The sequence below is a fragment of the Anneissia japonica genome, unplaced genomic scaffold (genome assembly GCF_011630105.1).
Source record: "Anneissia japonica isolate Jap-2015-1 unplaced genomic scaffold, ASM1163010v1 scaffold287611_len363355_cov233, whole genome shotgun sequence".
Lineage (NCBI taxonomy): Eukaryota > Metazoa > Echinodermata > Crinoidea > Comatulida > Comatulidae > Anneissia > Anneissia japonica.
Window position 1 is genome coordinate 119,501 of NW_022732785.1, and position 17,559 is coordinate 137,059.

Genomic DNA, 17,559 nt, shown 5'->3' on the forward strand with positions numbered 1-17,559 from the left:
GTAAAATAGAATGCTTGGGCAGCCGTTTCACAAATCAAGGTATAACAAAGTGTCGTCTAATGTCATGTCTGTACCCTCTGCACTGAAGCATGGTACAGTAGTACCATCTGTAATAATAGGAAGCTTTCCATTTGTGCAACCATGCGACGCTAGAATGGATTCACCCATTTGTTACCGTCCTATGTCCTCTGCACACAACGTAGATTTATCCAAAGTGCATCCTAGAATCCATGCGACCGTGAAAATTCAACATTCTCGCATACGTAGATGACTTTAAAAAATGACCTTGTTAAATGGGGATTAGGTGAATTTTGGAAATCATTTATTACCGAATTGTTAGATGATAAGCATCATTTAATTCTCGATAATCTTAATGACCAAACTGATAACCATAAATTAGCAGAAATATTTGATAGTTATAGTAAGGTGTTTCTCAAAGGCGCATTGGAAATTAAGATCTGAAATATATAAATCCATGGCCACATTAACACCCGTTACACTTTAATTAGTTTTTGTATTTCCTTTTTTAATCTGTTAATATGAACCTTTATGATCAGTTAGTTCTAAGGTCTATATTTTGTTATAAATATCTTGTAATGTTTTTTTTTTTTTTTTTTTTTTTTTTTTTGTTTTTGTTTTTTTTTCCTTTTTATTTTTTTTTTTAGTTTATTCCCTTTGAATGTGTTATTGTAGTAAATATGAACCCATGAATTGGGTCTGTTAGTTCTAGCTTCATATTAACTTGCCATTCATACAACAACTCTGTAAATAATACGGTCCTGTAAGACTACCATACCACATACACCTACATGCCATGTTGATAAATTTTACTTTGTATATACATTTTAGTTTAATTTACTCCTAGTTTAAGTTTATTATTTTCCTCTTATATTTGGATGCACCATTGGGTATTATCCAACGTGTGCCACTGTTACGAAAGTGATATCCATTAAATTGAACTGAATTGACTTTTAGTGACGTCATTACGTTCTACGTCCTACCGTCGTCGTACAATCGAAAGCGCCCTATTGACTGAGTCTCTAAATAAATAACTTGTGAATCTAATGCAATGTTGTCAAAAATAATGGTGGTTTATGACTTGCCACAAATGACCAGGGCAAGTGGTTTTCAGCATTTAAAAACCAGCCATTAATGATATTGGTATATTGGCTTCCTACTTGAACAACCAAACTAGTGTACCACTATGATATGAACAAGTATTTTCTCACCAAAACAACAAGAATTACCATTAATAAATTATTATTAAAGGTTTTCCTCTGTGACTTGCCAGTGTAACGATATAGATAAGAGCTTTCTCATCGAAACAACAAGAACAACCATTAATGATATAGGCAAGTGCTTTCTCATCAAAACAACAAGAACTACCATTAATGATATAGTCAAGTGCTTTCTCATCAAAACAACAAGAACTACCATTACTGATATAGTCAGGTGCTTTTCCTTTGTGACGTTGACATGGCACTACAATGATACAGGCAAATGCTTCGCTCACATTACAAATTTAAAACCAGTCATTAATAATATAACCCACTGGTGTCACTTGCCACTAATATCTTCATTGACTTGCCATTAATAACATGGGCAAGTGGTTTCTCCTGTTTTACAAGCTGTACTTAATCTCATGCTTAACACAGGCTTTGAAGCCTGACCATCCAACAGGGCTCTTAAGATGTTCCTAATAAGAAAAAAAAAAACAAAACATTTTACAATATAAAAATATGGCCTCGGTTCTTTTTGTTACAATTAATATCATAAAAAATAATATAATAAAATTTGAAAAAAAAAAACAATGGTAGGCAAAAACATGAAGCTGTAATGTGCATATAATTTGCATATAATTTGTATGAACACACTTGAGTCAACCATTGTTATATTAAGTTGTCAGAAAGTAAAAAGCTTGTTTGAATTGGACTTAAGTTAAGTTCTAGATTGAAGACACTTTTTTCAATTATATTAATTTCTAACAATATTGTAAAGCATAACGTGAAAAAAGCAGAATATATATCATTACATATTATATAGTACTATATCACTATGTGAAGCAATCTGACCTCAACCATTGGTTGTATATTATTCAAAGGTCAATTGCAGTCTTGATTTAGTTGTGCAATAAGCAGATGTCTATATTGAATATGTGTGCATTACATATCATTAATTGTCTAAAATAATTGTTTCAATAAATTTGTAGTTTCAACTTTCAGCAGGGCATAAACAAAACAAAATAGAGTGTAGTGTCAATGAGAACAAATTTTGCTGTTAATTAACACCAGTAGGTAGTAATACCATTGTCATAGCGCCACTGAACATTGCAATTGGCGCTATATAAATCATTGTTGATTGATTGACTGATTGTTTGAATGTACTTACCCGAAACCCCCTGTGTATTCGGTTCTTCATGACTCCAATGAACTCTTTTTGGCTTAGTTTGCCATCACCTGAAAATATCAACAAATTAAATTAACAATTATTGGTAGACTTTGTTACAAAAGAGTCTCTTTGGTATAAAACATAAAGAAAGAGTTACTGATATACAGCTCACGCTCCAATTTGACACCCCTCTAATTTTGAGACCCCTCTAATTCAAGACCACTTGTTCAAACAACAAATTAACAATCTTTTATCTTTTAACACAATCTAACCCTCTAATTGGAGACCAACCCAGTGGTAAAAATTCATACTTTAAAGGTTATTAGATTTGTTTCCAGCTATAAAATGTTGCTTACCATCTTTATCAAAAATCTGGAAAACTGTGTCAACGAGATGTGGGGCAAGCTGATGACCTGTGGTGACCTGGACAGCTCGTTCAAACTCAGCTGTAATAACATTAATGTGATTAAGCAAATACAATAGCAGAATATACCAATAGCAATTTATAATTTATAGACAAACATTTTGCAAAGAATCTTTTCAGTTGTATTAATAAAAAGGACTGCAAAAGAAACTACCAAGTGGAATTCATTGTAATCCAGCTCTCCTTGACGATGGAACACCCACCCCCACTCTAACTTGTGACAGCCCTGTTATGAAATAGATTAGTTGACTGGCATGATATTCTTAATAACAAGTCAAGTGTCCACCTGCCTCAGCCCCACCATTGTTGGGCCTGAGTGGAAAAAAATTATGATTATGGCACATCTAGATGGCTGAAAAAGGGCACTCTCAGAATTAAATTTGAATAGAATTTTTTGTTTTCTCCATCTTTTTAAATAATTTTGAAAGATTTAGGAGGGTGGGGGCTCGTGTCGGCTGGACTCCGTCACTGTTTAATATAACATTTGACTTGTCTATCATTTTGTTCCACAAATCACTAATTCGTAATGTCAAGCGAAAAGGTTTTCACTATAAAAGTTTTTACAATCTATAATACATTAATTAGAATGTACTATAAATTCTGTAGTTAACCTTCAGAGAACTTTATTTTAATAAATGGCCAAATTAAGTATCTTATTGTTTTCGTTAAATTGGATGCAATTTAAATGAGGTTATATTAGTTTCATTAAAGTTAAAATTAACATTGTATAGCGTTCTTTAACAATGTTTGTCACTGGTGCTTGAAGCAGTCACAATAGTGAGGGGGGGCGCCAGGGCCCCCACCCCAGTGGAAAAATTGGATGGGCCAATTCCACAACCACCACCCCGCTTCCCCCACCAAATGGATGGATGCAATGACAAAGATAGTATGCCATTCTTACCAAACACTAAGGGATGGATGCAATGAAAAGGATGACATGCTATGACACTTACCTTGTGAGATGGACTGATCAGCAAATGTGTACATCTTCATAACAATCTCAAAATCATCAAGATTATTCAAAAATTGAAAGAAGTTCCGAAATTCATCAAAAGATATCCCCTAAATGTTACAAAAAACATATACAGCATGAGAAAACATAATTTTACTAGCTTAAATAAGCAATGTTATGTATGCAGAAGATAAGAACTCCAGATCAGTGTTTGTACAAATACACACAGATTCACTAAACAAAACATTGGCAAGACTATACCAAGACTATTGTAATTTGAAACATATGCACTACGGTATATTGGTGAAGTGCTTGGCTTCCAATTAAAATATCTGGGTTTGAGTCTGGGGTTGGCCAATAGCTTGTTTTTTTGGGCCAGGCACGTTAGCCCAGTTATCTCTATCCACACGCCAGGAGTTTAAATGTGCACCCAGAAGGGTTTAATGCCAATGCACTGGTGACTAGCTGCATCATTATGGAATAATACTCCCACAAGATTACCAAGCTTGTGCTTAGTGGGAAGTGTTTTGAATCCGATTCCAGAGTATTCGTACTGTATGCAAAAGAATAGGCATTCCGGATCATGATTTATTTTTTCAAATACAGAAGAACTACATTTGCAAGAATATGCTAAGACTCTTGAATTGCCAATTCACACAAGAGCCTAGCAAATGTACCTTAGCAGAAGCAGTGAATGGTAACATACCTTTTGATGGAGAATCTTCTCCCTGACTCTGGTAAAGTAGCTTAGTTTCTCATCCTCATCAATCTGTGTGTAGCGTAGCAAAACTTGAGCAAAATCTGCCTCTGAAATGGTTGGCATGCCTTTGGCAAATTCCATGAAGTAGACACAAGTTAAGCAAAGTAACAGATGAATGTTGAGTTTTCATTTAAATGGTTTTGTTACTACTGATAAAAAAAAAAGTAAAACTAAAAACAAGGAATTGCAGGAAACATGAGGACCTACAGGAAAACGCGAATATTTTTGAACTATGGAACTAAAAGGAACTAAATATAAACATATGCAATTGCAGGGAAACGTGATCTGGATTTGAGCAGACAGGAAAACAGACGGATTATAGGCAATCTGTGGAAAAATAGGAAACATAATGGAATTGAAAAATGTAGAATACAGATATACATGTGAAATTTAAAGAGAATCATGTAGATAAATACATTAAATCTGTCTCTTATACACATCTAGATGTGTATAAGAGACAGCATCTAGATGGAGGAGAAAATAAAAATAAAAGTATGTTGGTGATTGTAAACAGTGTATTAATGGGATGGGATGGTTTAAAAAAAATATACATCTTATTTTTGGAGGTAATTTTTTTCTGAAATTTCCATTGAGCCAGTCTGATTTTAGTTTACGCATCCATCACATTTTCCTGGATATGGACCTGTTGGATAATAATAATTTTAAATTAATTTTGTTTTCTCATTGTTCTATAAATGTGTAGAGATCAAACAATCATGCTACTTTCTATTTTCAAAGGATATTTCCAGTTCAAGAACCTCTGTCTGCAAGTTATCCATGAACCTACACAATTAAAATGAACAGAAAAACATCAAAAATATGTGTAAATAGTATAAATATTATTTATTTAATATGTGAAGAAGCTTAAAAAAAATCTTGGTCTGTCTCTATATCTCTGTGTGGTGTGTGGGTATTGCAATAGCACATGTCTGTGTGGGTCTGTCTGTATGTCTCTGTGTGGTGTGTGTCCCTTCCAGGTCATAACCCTAAAACTACTGGATTGATACCACTTCAAGTTTTCACATTGACAATATTACATGTATCTTGGTTCTCCTCATTTGGTGCTAATTGGAAGTAAGATGCAGATTTTAGAATGTTAATCATATATTTTTCGGCTGTAACTGACAGAGCAAACTTGAGTGGATCGGTCAACCGTGTCATTTGGCTAGGCTGTTGACTCGAGCGGATAACTGCAGGCTGACTCGAACGGATCGACCATGTGTCAAATTCTGGCCGGCTGACTAGAAGCCCTATATAAAGGCATGCAAACTCACCCAATTGATGGGCTTACCATGCAAGGCCTATGATACTAGACACTTTTTGGAAAATGAAGCGGATCTACTGCAGGTCATTATTTTTTCAGTATATAAATATGGCTCAACGGGGCGAGGGTCTGTAAGCTCAGATCATCTTCTCTGTCTTTGTTTTCCTGTTAGTTTTCACTTTTGCTGTTAGGAAATGGATAGGCCAGATGCCAATACTATCCAAGTGCAGATGTATAAACTTATATAAACAGGATAATGAATTTCATTAAGTCATTATATTCACTAAGCTACTTACTGACAGAATGTGTTGAAATCCAGAGTTTCTCTTCCTTTTGATCCAAAAAAATACCGCAGTAGAGTGGTCTCCTGGACAACAAAGTCCTAAGAACCAAAAACAAATTAAATGTTAACATCAAATCATAATAGCCCTGATGTGCTGCAGTTTATGCAAAGAACTCACCCTTTAAGTCACAATGGTGGCGCAATATTACAAATGTATGATACTTCAAAAATAGATACTCAAAAAAATTATGATGAGCAAAGACTTCGGTAGAATATTTGAAATAAAGATGGAAGCAGGATTTTACACAGCAAATTGCAATGTTAATGTAAATATTAATATTCAACAACTGTATAATGAAATCATAATTAATGTTGAAATATTGAATCCCAACATGATGGCGTGCATTTCAATTTCTGATCCGAAATTAATCAGTGGACCTTTCGGTGTAATGGAGAGCAAAGATCTTTCACCCATGCCACCAAAGCTGTGAAATGCAATGCAATATTGCACACATGCCACCAATGCTGTGCAATGCAGGTCTCGCACACATTCTTAAATTCAAAACTCTCGTACATATGCCTTCCGATGCAAATGTTTGCACACATGCCGACTACTCCTACAATGCAAGGTTCTTCTTGTTATACCTCTGAAGGTATCGAATGAACCCTGTGCTACTCAAAGGTTAATATTTTACAGTATCTATGGTGGTGATAGTAAGAACATACATCTTAAAAACAGCAATCATTTCAATGTGAGAATGGTAGATGTGGCAAGACACAAGATATTATACTTACCAAATATTCACCAAAGTGCTTACCAGATTTTTTTAAAGCATCCGTGTGGCGCTTTTTAAAAGAGATGCTTTTTTAAGAGTGGTCCTCTTATAATTATTTATTATAATGGTATGATGTATTGGCGTATCTGACTTGTTAAAAGTTATTATTATATCAAGAAAAATCAGCTATTTATTAGCGATACAAAAAATAATTGTAGAGTAATATGTATTGTTAATAAGTGACAACTACGAAAAATAAAAATCTTACTGTAATTTAAAAAGCGTACTTAACAAAAAAAATTAAGTTTTAGTTTTACTACTTTTTTTCGGGAGGAGCGCACATTTGATAATAAAATAATAAGTAAATCAAAGTATAGATCATTATCTAAATATCTGCTGCACTTACGAAACATGTTATAAACTTAAAATATAATGAATAATAATATGAGTGATTAGCCCACAACACAAAGCATGCTTTGCCAATGCTGCTGAACAAGCATTTGCAAAGCTGTTTACACTCGAGCACAGTCAAATTTGGTGAAGTTTTGATCTCACAAGTTGTACATAGTTGATGACCTAAATGACCTAAAAAAAAAGCTATACGTTGTTATTCGTTAATTGGTTTGTTAGCTAGCAGCTCAAGTTCACCCACACAGCAAAGATTTGACTACACTAGAAGTTAAAAATATAAAAAATGTTTGATATTTTAAAAGATGGTATAAATAAAATTGAATAAAATACATCAATAGATGATTCAATGACTAGATGAAATTGGTTACACAAATTTTGAATAATTGAAGAGTTTGTGAAGTTATACAGACAAAACCAATTGAAATGTTACAGGATACAAAACCAATTGAAATGTTACAGGATACAAAGTGAGTGGTCACAAGAAGGGGACAGGGTTCACAAAATGGTTTGTTACAAACTGACAATACTGGTATTAATAGATAGGTGTTACATTTAGAATTAATTGGTATCAATTTATATATTGTTAAAGCCTGCAGCACATAAGAGTAAACAACATCTTAAGTATCCATTTGCGAAGCCAAACTTACAAACGAACTGCATATTTAGCAGTGACGATTACCATTTGTGAAGCCCCTTACTAGTTAGCGCTACAAAATGCAACATTATTACTTGATTAAAAAGGAGTTAACGATTCCAATCTATCAAATCTAAACAAGATTAAGCTCACTATGGACTTTTAATGTACATTAGTTTCTTGTTGGTTTCATTACCATTTACTTTAATCATGCAAATTACACTATAAAAGCAATGTTGACTATTATCACCATCAACTAAGATTAGTTAGATGATCACATTAAATTTATACTAAACAATAATATGATTTTTATTACTTTTTAAAGTGTTTTTTATTTACTCATATATTTGTTTATTTTTGTTGTTTTTTTTTTTTTGTTTTTTTTTGTCATCTGGTCTAGGCATATCTACCACAAGCTTTTGCTTTTTTTGGTTATGCCTTCTTCAATATCTTTTACCTCAATCTACTTTGTACTGTATAACAAGTTGAAGAAAATAAATGTTGCTTTGATTGATTGATAAATTGATTGATTAATTGATTGACACCTAGATTAATTGATTGATAGATTGATTGACTGATTGGTCAGCCAGAAGATCATGTGGAACAGACGGATAGAGGATCCATTCTTGGGACAACTGTGGCCAACCAAGTAAGTATGATGATCAAATCAACCTATTATATAATACTGTGATCAGAAAGATGTTCCCAGCAAAATAATACTATATAACTATGATCACCTAGACGAGCAGATCAAATTACTATTACAAACTCTTATTACATTATACAATGATCAACAAAATTATCATAGCAAGTTGCTAGTACAAAATATTATAATCATCTAGCTAGATGATCATAATCAAATTGCTATTGTACAATACTATGACCTGAAAAATTATCACATCAGATTGATATCATAATACAATGATCAACCATCTGATCACATCAAATTACTAGTATAAAATTTTTAAAATATGGTAGATTATTTTATTAAATGATATATGATATATAGATCTTAAATATTAAGTTTGATCATAAATGTAAAGACAACACCTTTGAAAGCAAGATAGTAGTGGTCTGCAGGGAGAGATCCAGAATAAACAGGGATACAGCTGGGGCTAAAATAAATTTATTGGGAGCCAGCACTGGGTACGTGACCAGCAGTTGGTAGTTAAATAGGGGTGCATGCCCTGCCCATCTCTGGATCCATCACTGGACAATGAAATCTTTTATGAAGAGATATTATCTTTTTATAGCACGATATAAATTATGATGACTGTTCTATATAACAATAGATTGTACCATCAATTTCAACAAGATATGATAATGGGATATTAAAAACAAAATATGAATCTTAGGAAATTGTTAGTATACAGTTGATCATTGCCTAGATTAACCATCCATTCTAACAACATATGAAGTTAGCTGGGTTCCATGTCTGGTCATTTCTTACTGTTGCGTGACCATTGATTTCAACAACTCATGGGCATGGAAATATGGAAAAATAAATAAATGGAGATCAGGTGATAAGATCAGGTGATAAATTAACTGATGATGGATGGCGGTTGAGCATGACACATCAACATGTTAGCTGCTGTGATCTACTCACTTGCTTTTTACTCTTTAAGTTTTGAATCATCAAAGAGGAGGTTGTACACTGTAAGAATACCACAGTTATTAAAAGTACTTTTCATATTAAACTGAAGAGGGAGCCATTCAGTAAAGCTTTGGAAGCCATAGTCACTTAATGAGGCTTGTGAAGAGATTACTTGATACTACAGATGCTCTGTAAAAAAGCAGGGGAAGATTTGTTGGGGAGACCTCCTTCCCCCCTCCCCCATTTGGTAAGTTAAAAAAAAAGAAAACAAAAGGAAAAAAAAGGAAATTATTGATAACCGAAAAGCCTCAGGTTATTTCCAGGCGCCTAGAAAATATGTTTGCAAGGGCATGCCCCCGGACCCCCTATTATACTGTTTTCTCTCAATCGTCCAATCCCCTCCCCCCGTCCCATTTGCTCCTCTGGCAGAGTGGAGAGTTGACCATTTGGGTCTTTATGGGAGAGTGAAGATTTGGGTCCCTCAAGGCTCTGTAACTACTGTAAGTATCTATCTGAGTCTTGCAGAGGTGGCGGAGAACTGATCATTTCGGTCTTTATGGGTTTATGGGAGAGTGAGGATTTGGGTCCCTCAAGGCTCTGTAACTATTGTAAGTATCTATCTGAGACTTGCAGAGGGGGCGGAGAACTGATCATTTCGGTCTTTATGGGTTTACGGGAGAGTGAGAATTTGGGTCCCTCAAGGCTTTGTAACTACTGTAAGTATCTATTTGAGGCTTGCAGAGGGGGTGGAGAACTAATCATTTGGGTCTTTATGGGTTTATGGGAGAGTAGAGGATTTGGGTCCCTCAATGTTCTGTAAATAAGTATCTTTCTGTGGCTTGCGTGGGGGTGGAGAGGTGATCATTTTGGTCTCTTGATGCCCTTAATTATGTCTAACCATTTATGAGGCTTTTGGATTAGTGAAGATCTTATGACTCGGGTCCTCAATCTCTGTAATCAAATGTTATCATGTAGGATAAATATAAATAAATAAAATAATGTGTATCTGATTCTAATATATAATACAATCTGTCCTAAAATATGAAGAAAAAAAAAACTAAAGCATTATGAGAAGAAAAGGGCATTATGGGACTAGTGCTGCATCAAAAGAAATAGTAGTGAAGCATTATGGGCCAGGGCTGATGACATTATGACATAACAGAGGCATTTAAATGCGACTCGAGGAACATCATTGGAATTCATTATAAAGAATTATAGGAAAAAGAGGGCAATATGGGACTCGTGGAGCATCATTCAATCTATTAGTGAAGTGAAGAAGGCATTATGGGATAAATTATTCTTCCCTGTACAACCCATCATGTTAGTAGTGCACAAGCTCATTTCTATCTAAAAGAATACCATAATACAGACTAAGCTGGCAGGTATCTGTGTGTGCTACAGTAATTCTCTGTTAGTATTTATTACAGGCTTCATTCTAACTTACAGATTTGGATTTTGTATTCTTTTTTGAGAGGTCACACTGAAAAAAAATCAAATGCCTTCGAAGAACAAAATGACTGAACAAACATAAGACATGTAAATGAAGAATGAGTTAATTAATGAGCATGTTTATAAATCATCATGATTCACATTAATGAATTACATCCATATCTAACCAGTGTATGTTCTTACTCTCATTCAAGTAATCTCATCAAATTCATTCATTCATTCATTTACAAAAATATATAAACAAAATTCAGTGTTCGTGGAAAATATTGGTGGTAGCGGAATTGCATGTGGGTGTTGGTGGAGTTGAAATTTGGTGTATGCAAAGTTGCATGGTGGTCTTGGCAGAGTTGCATGTTGGTGTTGGTGAGATTGCATGTTGATGGAGTTGCATGTTGGTGTTGGTGAAGTTGCATGTTGGTGGAGTTGCATGTTGAGTGTTGGTGAAGGTGCATGTTGGCGGAGTTTCATGTTGAGTGTTGGTGGAGTTGCATTTTGGTGGAGTTGCATGTTGAGTGTTGGTGGAGTTGCATTTTGGTACTGGTGGAGCTGCATGTTGGTGTTGGTGAGATTGCATGTTGATGGAGTTGCATGTTGAGTGTTGGTGAAGTTGCATGTTGGTGGAGTTGCATGTTGAGTGTTGGTGAAGGTGCATGTTGGCGGAGTTGCATGTTGAGTGTTGGTGGAGTTGCATTTTGGTGGAGTTGCATGTTGAGTGTTGGTGGAGTTGCATTTTGGTACTGGTGGAGCTGCATGTTGGTGTTGGTGAGTTGCATGTTGATATTTGCATGCAGAGTTGCATATTGTTATTTTGTGGAATTTCATTTTCTTTTAATTTACTATTAACTGAAGAGTGATACTCTTTTGCAGTTTTATTTGCTTGTCAAATTAAATTTTTGATTAACACAACAATTTTATTTAGCAATTACTATATTATAAAAGAAGGTTAAAATTTGTCTTCAAAGGCAAAGAAATGGTTATTTGATTAAAAAAGTTGTCATCAATGGGTAGCATGCAGATATTTAAGAAATACTGATGTTAATGCAAAGACAACAATAGCTGATATTGTAGATAATCACAAAGTAAACCTGTCTGTGTACAAAAGACATAAAATTCACAACAATAGGAATTAAAAAATCATGGAGGACCGGAGAGCATCTATAAATTTACATAATTACTCACAGATTCATCGGCTGAGCGTTCACTCTTCATCCGGAATATCTCTTCCATCTGGAATGACAAAATAAAACTTTTAATTAAGAATTTGTATATTTAACATCAATATATTAATGTGATTTATTGTTTGCCTAATATTAAACAAACAAAACGTCATTATTCTTCTAATAATAAACACTGGTTAAATATGTGTTAAAATGGTCCTTCTGAGAAGCATTTTTTTTATTCGGTTATGTATTTTATTTAGCACTTTTTTCTGTAGATACGAAGTGCTTCTGTCCCCAGTCAATTCTAAGGTTTGCTGCTCTAATAAGTGCTGGAGTAGGCAACCTCACCAGGTACCCATGTATGAAGCAATGCAGATAAAGTGCCTTGCCTAAGGACACAAGCGAAATGTACAGAGATAGATTGAAACCACTGTCCTCAAAGTTGGGAAACCAAATTAATCCTGTTGCCTTGGATTTAAATATTTATGTGGTGAGATGTTGACTATAATATCAGATAGTATATATTATTCTTCCTCATTTGAAATGATGGACCATGACTAGGCATTTACAAACTCTTTTGATTACAACCCGGAAAAAAAATTACCAGAAGGAATTCCTTTTTGTCAACTCGTTGATTACCATCACGATCAAACATCTTAAATGCTACTTCAAATCCAGCCTTGGGCTCTGAAACCAAAATCAAAGATTTATTCAATTATATAATTTTAATGGGTTACAGTGATACCTCACAGAAGCATACCACGTTGTTGTATAGGTGGATTATACATTACAATACAGCAGGGTTTAACCATGACATTATATACAACTTAAAGAATGGTTTGTCGTCAAGATTACATGGTGCATTTTCAGCGACAAAACGAATGTACCGTACAACATCAACTCGGCAAAGTCACGCTGGACCCACCAGGTTATACGCCGGCTACTAAAGGCATTGGCTAGCTTAGGCCGCACTCGGTATCCATGTGCTTCACTCTGGCTCCACGCTGGTTCATATACAGTTCTCGTACGTAAAATGATGTTCTACTGTACTTAATAGATGATTCATATTTGTACTTACTTGTCAGAATACACAGCAGAAACAGATACTCAGTGTATGAGATTATTCCTAAAAGATATATAAAAATAAATAATAAATACAAAAACATTTTGAACAATTATCTGTAATGAACTATCATAACCAAATATTAGGAGTAAAATTAATGTTTCTCCTAAAGAGAGAAGTCCAGTAACGTAAAACCTCAAAAAGAAGCCCAATGGGCTTACAATAATCTTGAAGAATCCCATCTCAAATTAATAATAATAATAATAATAATAATAATAATAATAATAATAATAATAATAATAATAATAATATGTCGTTCTTATATAGCGCTTAATGCCTTAACAAAGCCTCTAAGCGCTTAGATAGATAGATAGAAATCTTTCTTTATTCTGGATACTCAGTCAGTATTAGTACACTGTTCTTCCCTGAGGTCCAGGGTATGATCTTAAACTACTTTAAATTAAAAACAGAATTGATAAAGAAATATATAAGTTACATAAATATAAGAAGCAGAAAAAAGATTGGTAAATGAAATTAGATTTTTAAAGGATTGTAGGGAAATAGAATGAATATTACTGCGGATATCTGATGATAAATTGTTCCATAAATTAACGGATCGGTATTTAAATGTTCTTTTTCCAAAATCATTCTGCCATTTTGGTGAGATCAAAGTGTTTTTTGATTTGCTTCTTGTATTTATGTTATGATATTCATCGATTAATTCGTAAAAATGTGTTAAGTATGCTGGAACAGTTCCTGATAAGCATTTAAATGCGCATCACATTATTACCCCAGTCATTGGATCAAACACATAAGGATCACATTGAACACTAAACGAAATTATTAAATTAAATTATATCTCCATAATATTGCGGCTAGTAATCAGCGCAGTGTTGGAACCTACCAGGTACCCACTTGTACTCCTGGGTGGAGAGAGGCAACCGTGACAGGAGGCAACCGTAGATAAAGTGCCTTGCCCAAGGACACAAGCGACTTGCACAGCGAGAGTTTCGAACCCCCGACCTCAAGGTTGGGAGTCCAAGCCACAACCGATGCGCCAACCACTTCTACGATTTGAAGCCCTCCCCTTTAGTTTACAAAAGCAGCCTCAAAAAGAAGACCATGCCTTTTTTTGAGATTGTACAGTATCACTATACATGAATTTCAAAGAGACAAAAAATTAAAATCACGTTTATAAAGTAGTTTAGGTGATTTAATGCCGATTATTACTCCATGATGCCGATTAATACTCCATGATACAGATTGATGTTACAGTGGCCCTATTTATTGTTTTATGGTAGTAATTCCCAAAAGCTACAGCATTCATTTTGAAAAGGAGCCCCCACTTTACTTTGCAAAAGTAGCCTCGAAAAGACGCCCATCTCAACAAAAAACCCATCCAAATTTTGCAAAAAAAAAAAAAAAAGGCCCAATACAATTTTAGGTTTTACAGTATTTGATGAATAAAAAGTGCAGCCATGGTAGTCTGCTTTAAAACAATATAAGGAATTACAACAGCACTTTTAAGACTAATTTGAATAAAATTTATTCTTTAGCTTTTGTCCACACAGTGGACTTCATCAGTATTTGACTGTGCATGTAACTGCTGGCACTCTTACATCAAATCGTTAACTAAATATAGTGCATCTGTGTGCAAATTCATTAACAACCATGGTAACAACTAGAGCGCCCTCTCTCAAAAGCAATTGCTTTTTATGCTTCTTTTTACTGAGCATCGACGCTTCTATTTGTTACGTGTAAAATGGCGGAGAGCGCGATTTTGTAATTAAAAGATCTTTTGTAGGTTTTTTTTCTTTAGAACCATCATATGAAGATCCATGGTGCTTTTCTGGAATATCATACAAAGTTACAAACGAGATTAATGTTGCCACTAATGATTGTAGTAGCGTGGACTTTAATCAGAAAAAGCTTGAAAATGATTTCACCAATCTCATTGAAAAGCTGAGAGAGAAAGTATCTGGTGAAGTGCTTGTCTCAGGAATCTGCCCTTGTATGGATAAATGCTATTTTCAAGAAAGCAGAGTTGTTCATAGTGAAGAGCAGTCAGGGTGAATTAATGTAACATCTGGGGTCCCTCAAGGTTGTGTGTTGGGCTCGCTTCTCTTCCTAATTTACTGTATGTTAGTGACATTGTAAATGATATCATCAATATTTCAGTTTGCAGATGACCATACCCTCTCCCACCAAATAAATGATATTAGGGACTGTATTGCTCTTCAGATCTTGACAAGATATTAAATTGGTCGGTTGACAATAAAATACCTCTAAATGTATCAAAATGTGCTATTATGCATATAAGTAAAAGTAAGAACCCAATTAAATGGGATTATAAAATAGATAATTTTTGCTTACAAAAAGTAAATGAATTTAAATTACTTGGTGTTCTTATAAATAATATACCTTCATGCCATACACAGGTATATTATGTTTGCTCTAAATCATTACAATTACTAGGATTTATTAATAAGTGTAGTAAAATATATCATGGGCTGTAATGTTAAATCTATATAAAACATATTGTTGGGCAATGTGGGCACCAGGTGACAAAACTAATATTAATAGAAGAGCTACCAGAATAATTAAGTTTAAAAAGATAGTGATTGGGACACACATTATCAAGATAGGCTGGAAACGCTTAACATCTTAAGCATAGAAGATATTGTTAAATATCAGCGGCTTGTTCTTGGTTTCAAAGTTCTTCATAATTTGTGTCCCCCTACATTTACAGAGTTTGTTCATAGGAGTGAGCGTTGTGAGGGCAGGCTTATTCACTTGAAAGCCAAAAGCAATATATTTCCTAACTCTGCTTTTGTGTCCTTTTTTTAAAAAGGACACAAAAAAAAAAAGTCTTAAAAGACTGGGAAGAACTACATCCTGTACTTCAAAACTCTGTTAATGTTTCATCTTTTAAGAATAATTTAATTAAGCATTTCATACAGTATGTTTGTGATTAATTCTATTTGTTTTTTGTTTTAATTTGTGTATTTTAAAATATGAAGGATAGGGAACAAATCTTGTTCGGGCTTTTGCCCATTTCCTATCCGGGCAATGTTATTTTAATTCTGTATATTTTTTGCCAAATAAATATTATTATTATTATTATAATTTATACAAGTAAAATTGCAAATGGAATGGAAATGCATTGCTACCCACTAATAAGAATCAAGAGTAAAGTTAAATTATAAGCCACTGCATACTTAAGTAAAAAGTTATAATATAGTGTTGTATGATAAAAGGCAAATTAGGCTATAAACAATTATGGACTGCGATAGTGTGATTCTGTGTATTGGCCAAACTTAAGTCAAGCATGAGTTATTGCTTAAGAAATTTTGCTCAAACTTTGAATATAAAAAGTAAGAATGTCCCTGCTATGGCGGACGAGTTTACGTTGACCTAATTGGAATGTTACTATCAGGGATATACTGGTTTCAGCCTGGTGGGGAAGGGGGATGCAAAAAAAGAGAATGCGGAACTAATTCCCTATTTCATCTCCATTCCACTGAAAACTTAATGGTCACTTTTATTAAATTAACTCACTTTGGTGGAATTAATTTGATGCCATTGGGGGAGGCTTTGGGTCTGCACTCCAGCCTATGCCTATGACCATACAGTACTTAGTTATAAATAATAAAGACTTCTACACAAAAATGATGGGGTACATAGGAACACAATGTAATACAAATAATATTTTTGTTAGTTAAAATTCACAATTCACAGAAGTCTACTTAACTAGATATATATTCAATAATTTACAATGAAGCAGTCAATCAGAATGGTTAGTAAATGTAAAGAAATCAATTGAATAATCATAATGATACAATTGAATGAATGAATGAATGAATGAGTAAATATGACATCTTGCACTGTAAAGACATCCTGTAATGGGCAATTCCGCTGTTGGATGTAATTGAAATAAAATAAAATAAGTAAAATAAAAATAAAATCTTTAAAGTGATAATATCGTCTCTTATACACATCTAGATGTGTATAAGAGACAGATATATAAGTTACATAAATATAAGAAGCAGAAAAAAGATTGGTAAATGAAATTAGATTTTTAAAGGATTGTAGGGAAATAGAATGAATATTACTGCGGATATCTGATGATAAATTGTTCCATAAATTAACGGATCGGTATTTAAATGTTCTTTTTCCAAAATCATTCTGCCATTTTGGTGAGATCAAAGTGTTTTTTGATTTGCTTCTTGTATTTATGTTATGATATTCATCGATTAATTCGTAAAAATGTGTTAAGTATGCTGGAACAGTTCCTGATAAGCATTTAAATGTCATTACAAGAATATTATATTCCCATTGTTTGTCCACAAGCTTCCAATTTAGTGATTCCTTAAGATCATAAACAGGCGTTCTTATATCAGC

General features: G+C 33.9%; 1 protein-coding gene across 5 annotated transcripts in view; it reads right to left on the bottom strand.

Annotated features, from left to right (window-relative positions):
* Positions 1-300: 300 nt before the first annotated feature.
* Positions 301-17,559, bottom strand: part of LOC117115800 (calcium uptake protein 3, mitochondrial-like) — a 37,243-nt gene continuing 19,984 nt past the window's right edge. For 2 of the 5 annotated variants that reach the window (XM_033259736.1, XM_033259735.1), the window contains 12 exons: positions 13,174-13,221; positions 12,700-12,782; positions 12,115-12,162; positions 10,931-10,966; positions 9,499-9,546; positions 6,085-6,170; positions 5,268-5,307; positions 4,471-4,608; positions 3,766-3,874; positions 2,745-2,834; positions 2,389-2,456; positions 301-1,696 (listed from right to left, as the gene is read on the bottom strand). In XM_033259736.1, the coding sequence (XP_033115627.1) occupies positions 1,622-1,696; positions 2,389-2,456; positions 2,745-2,834; positions 3,766-3,874; positions 4,471-4,608; positions 5,268-5,307; positions 6,085-6,170; positions 9,499-9,546; positions 10,931-10,966; positions 12,115-12,162; positions 12,700-12,782; positions 13,174-13,221 (869 nt within the window). In that variant the 3' untranslated portion in view covers positions 301-1,621. The remainder of the gene's footprint in view (positions 1,697-2,388; positions 2,457-2,744; positions 2,835-3,765; positions 3,875-4,470; positions 4,609-5,267; positions 5,308-6,084; positions 6,171-9,498; positions 9,547-10,930; positions 10,967-12,114; positions 12,163-12,699; positions 12,783-13,173; positions 13,222-17,559) is intronic. The other 3 variants (XM_033259737.1, XM_033259738.1, XM_033259739.1) reach the window with 3 other exon arrangements.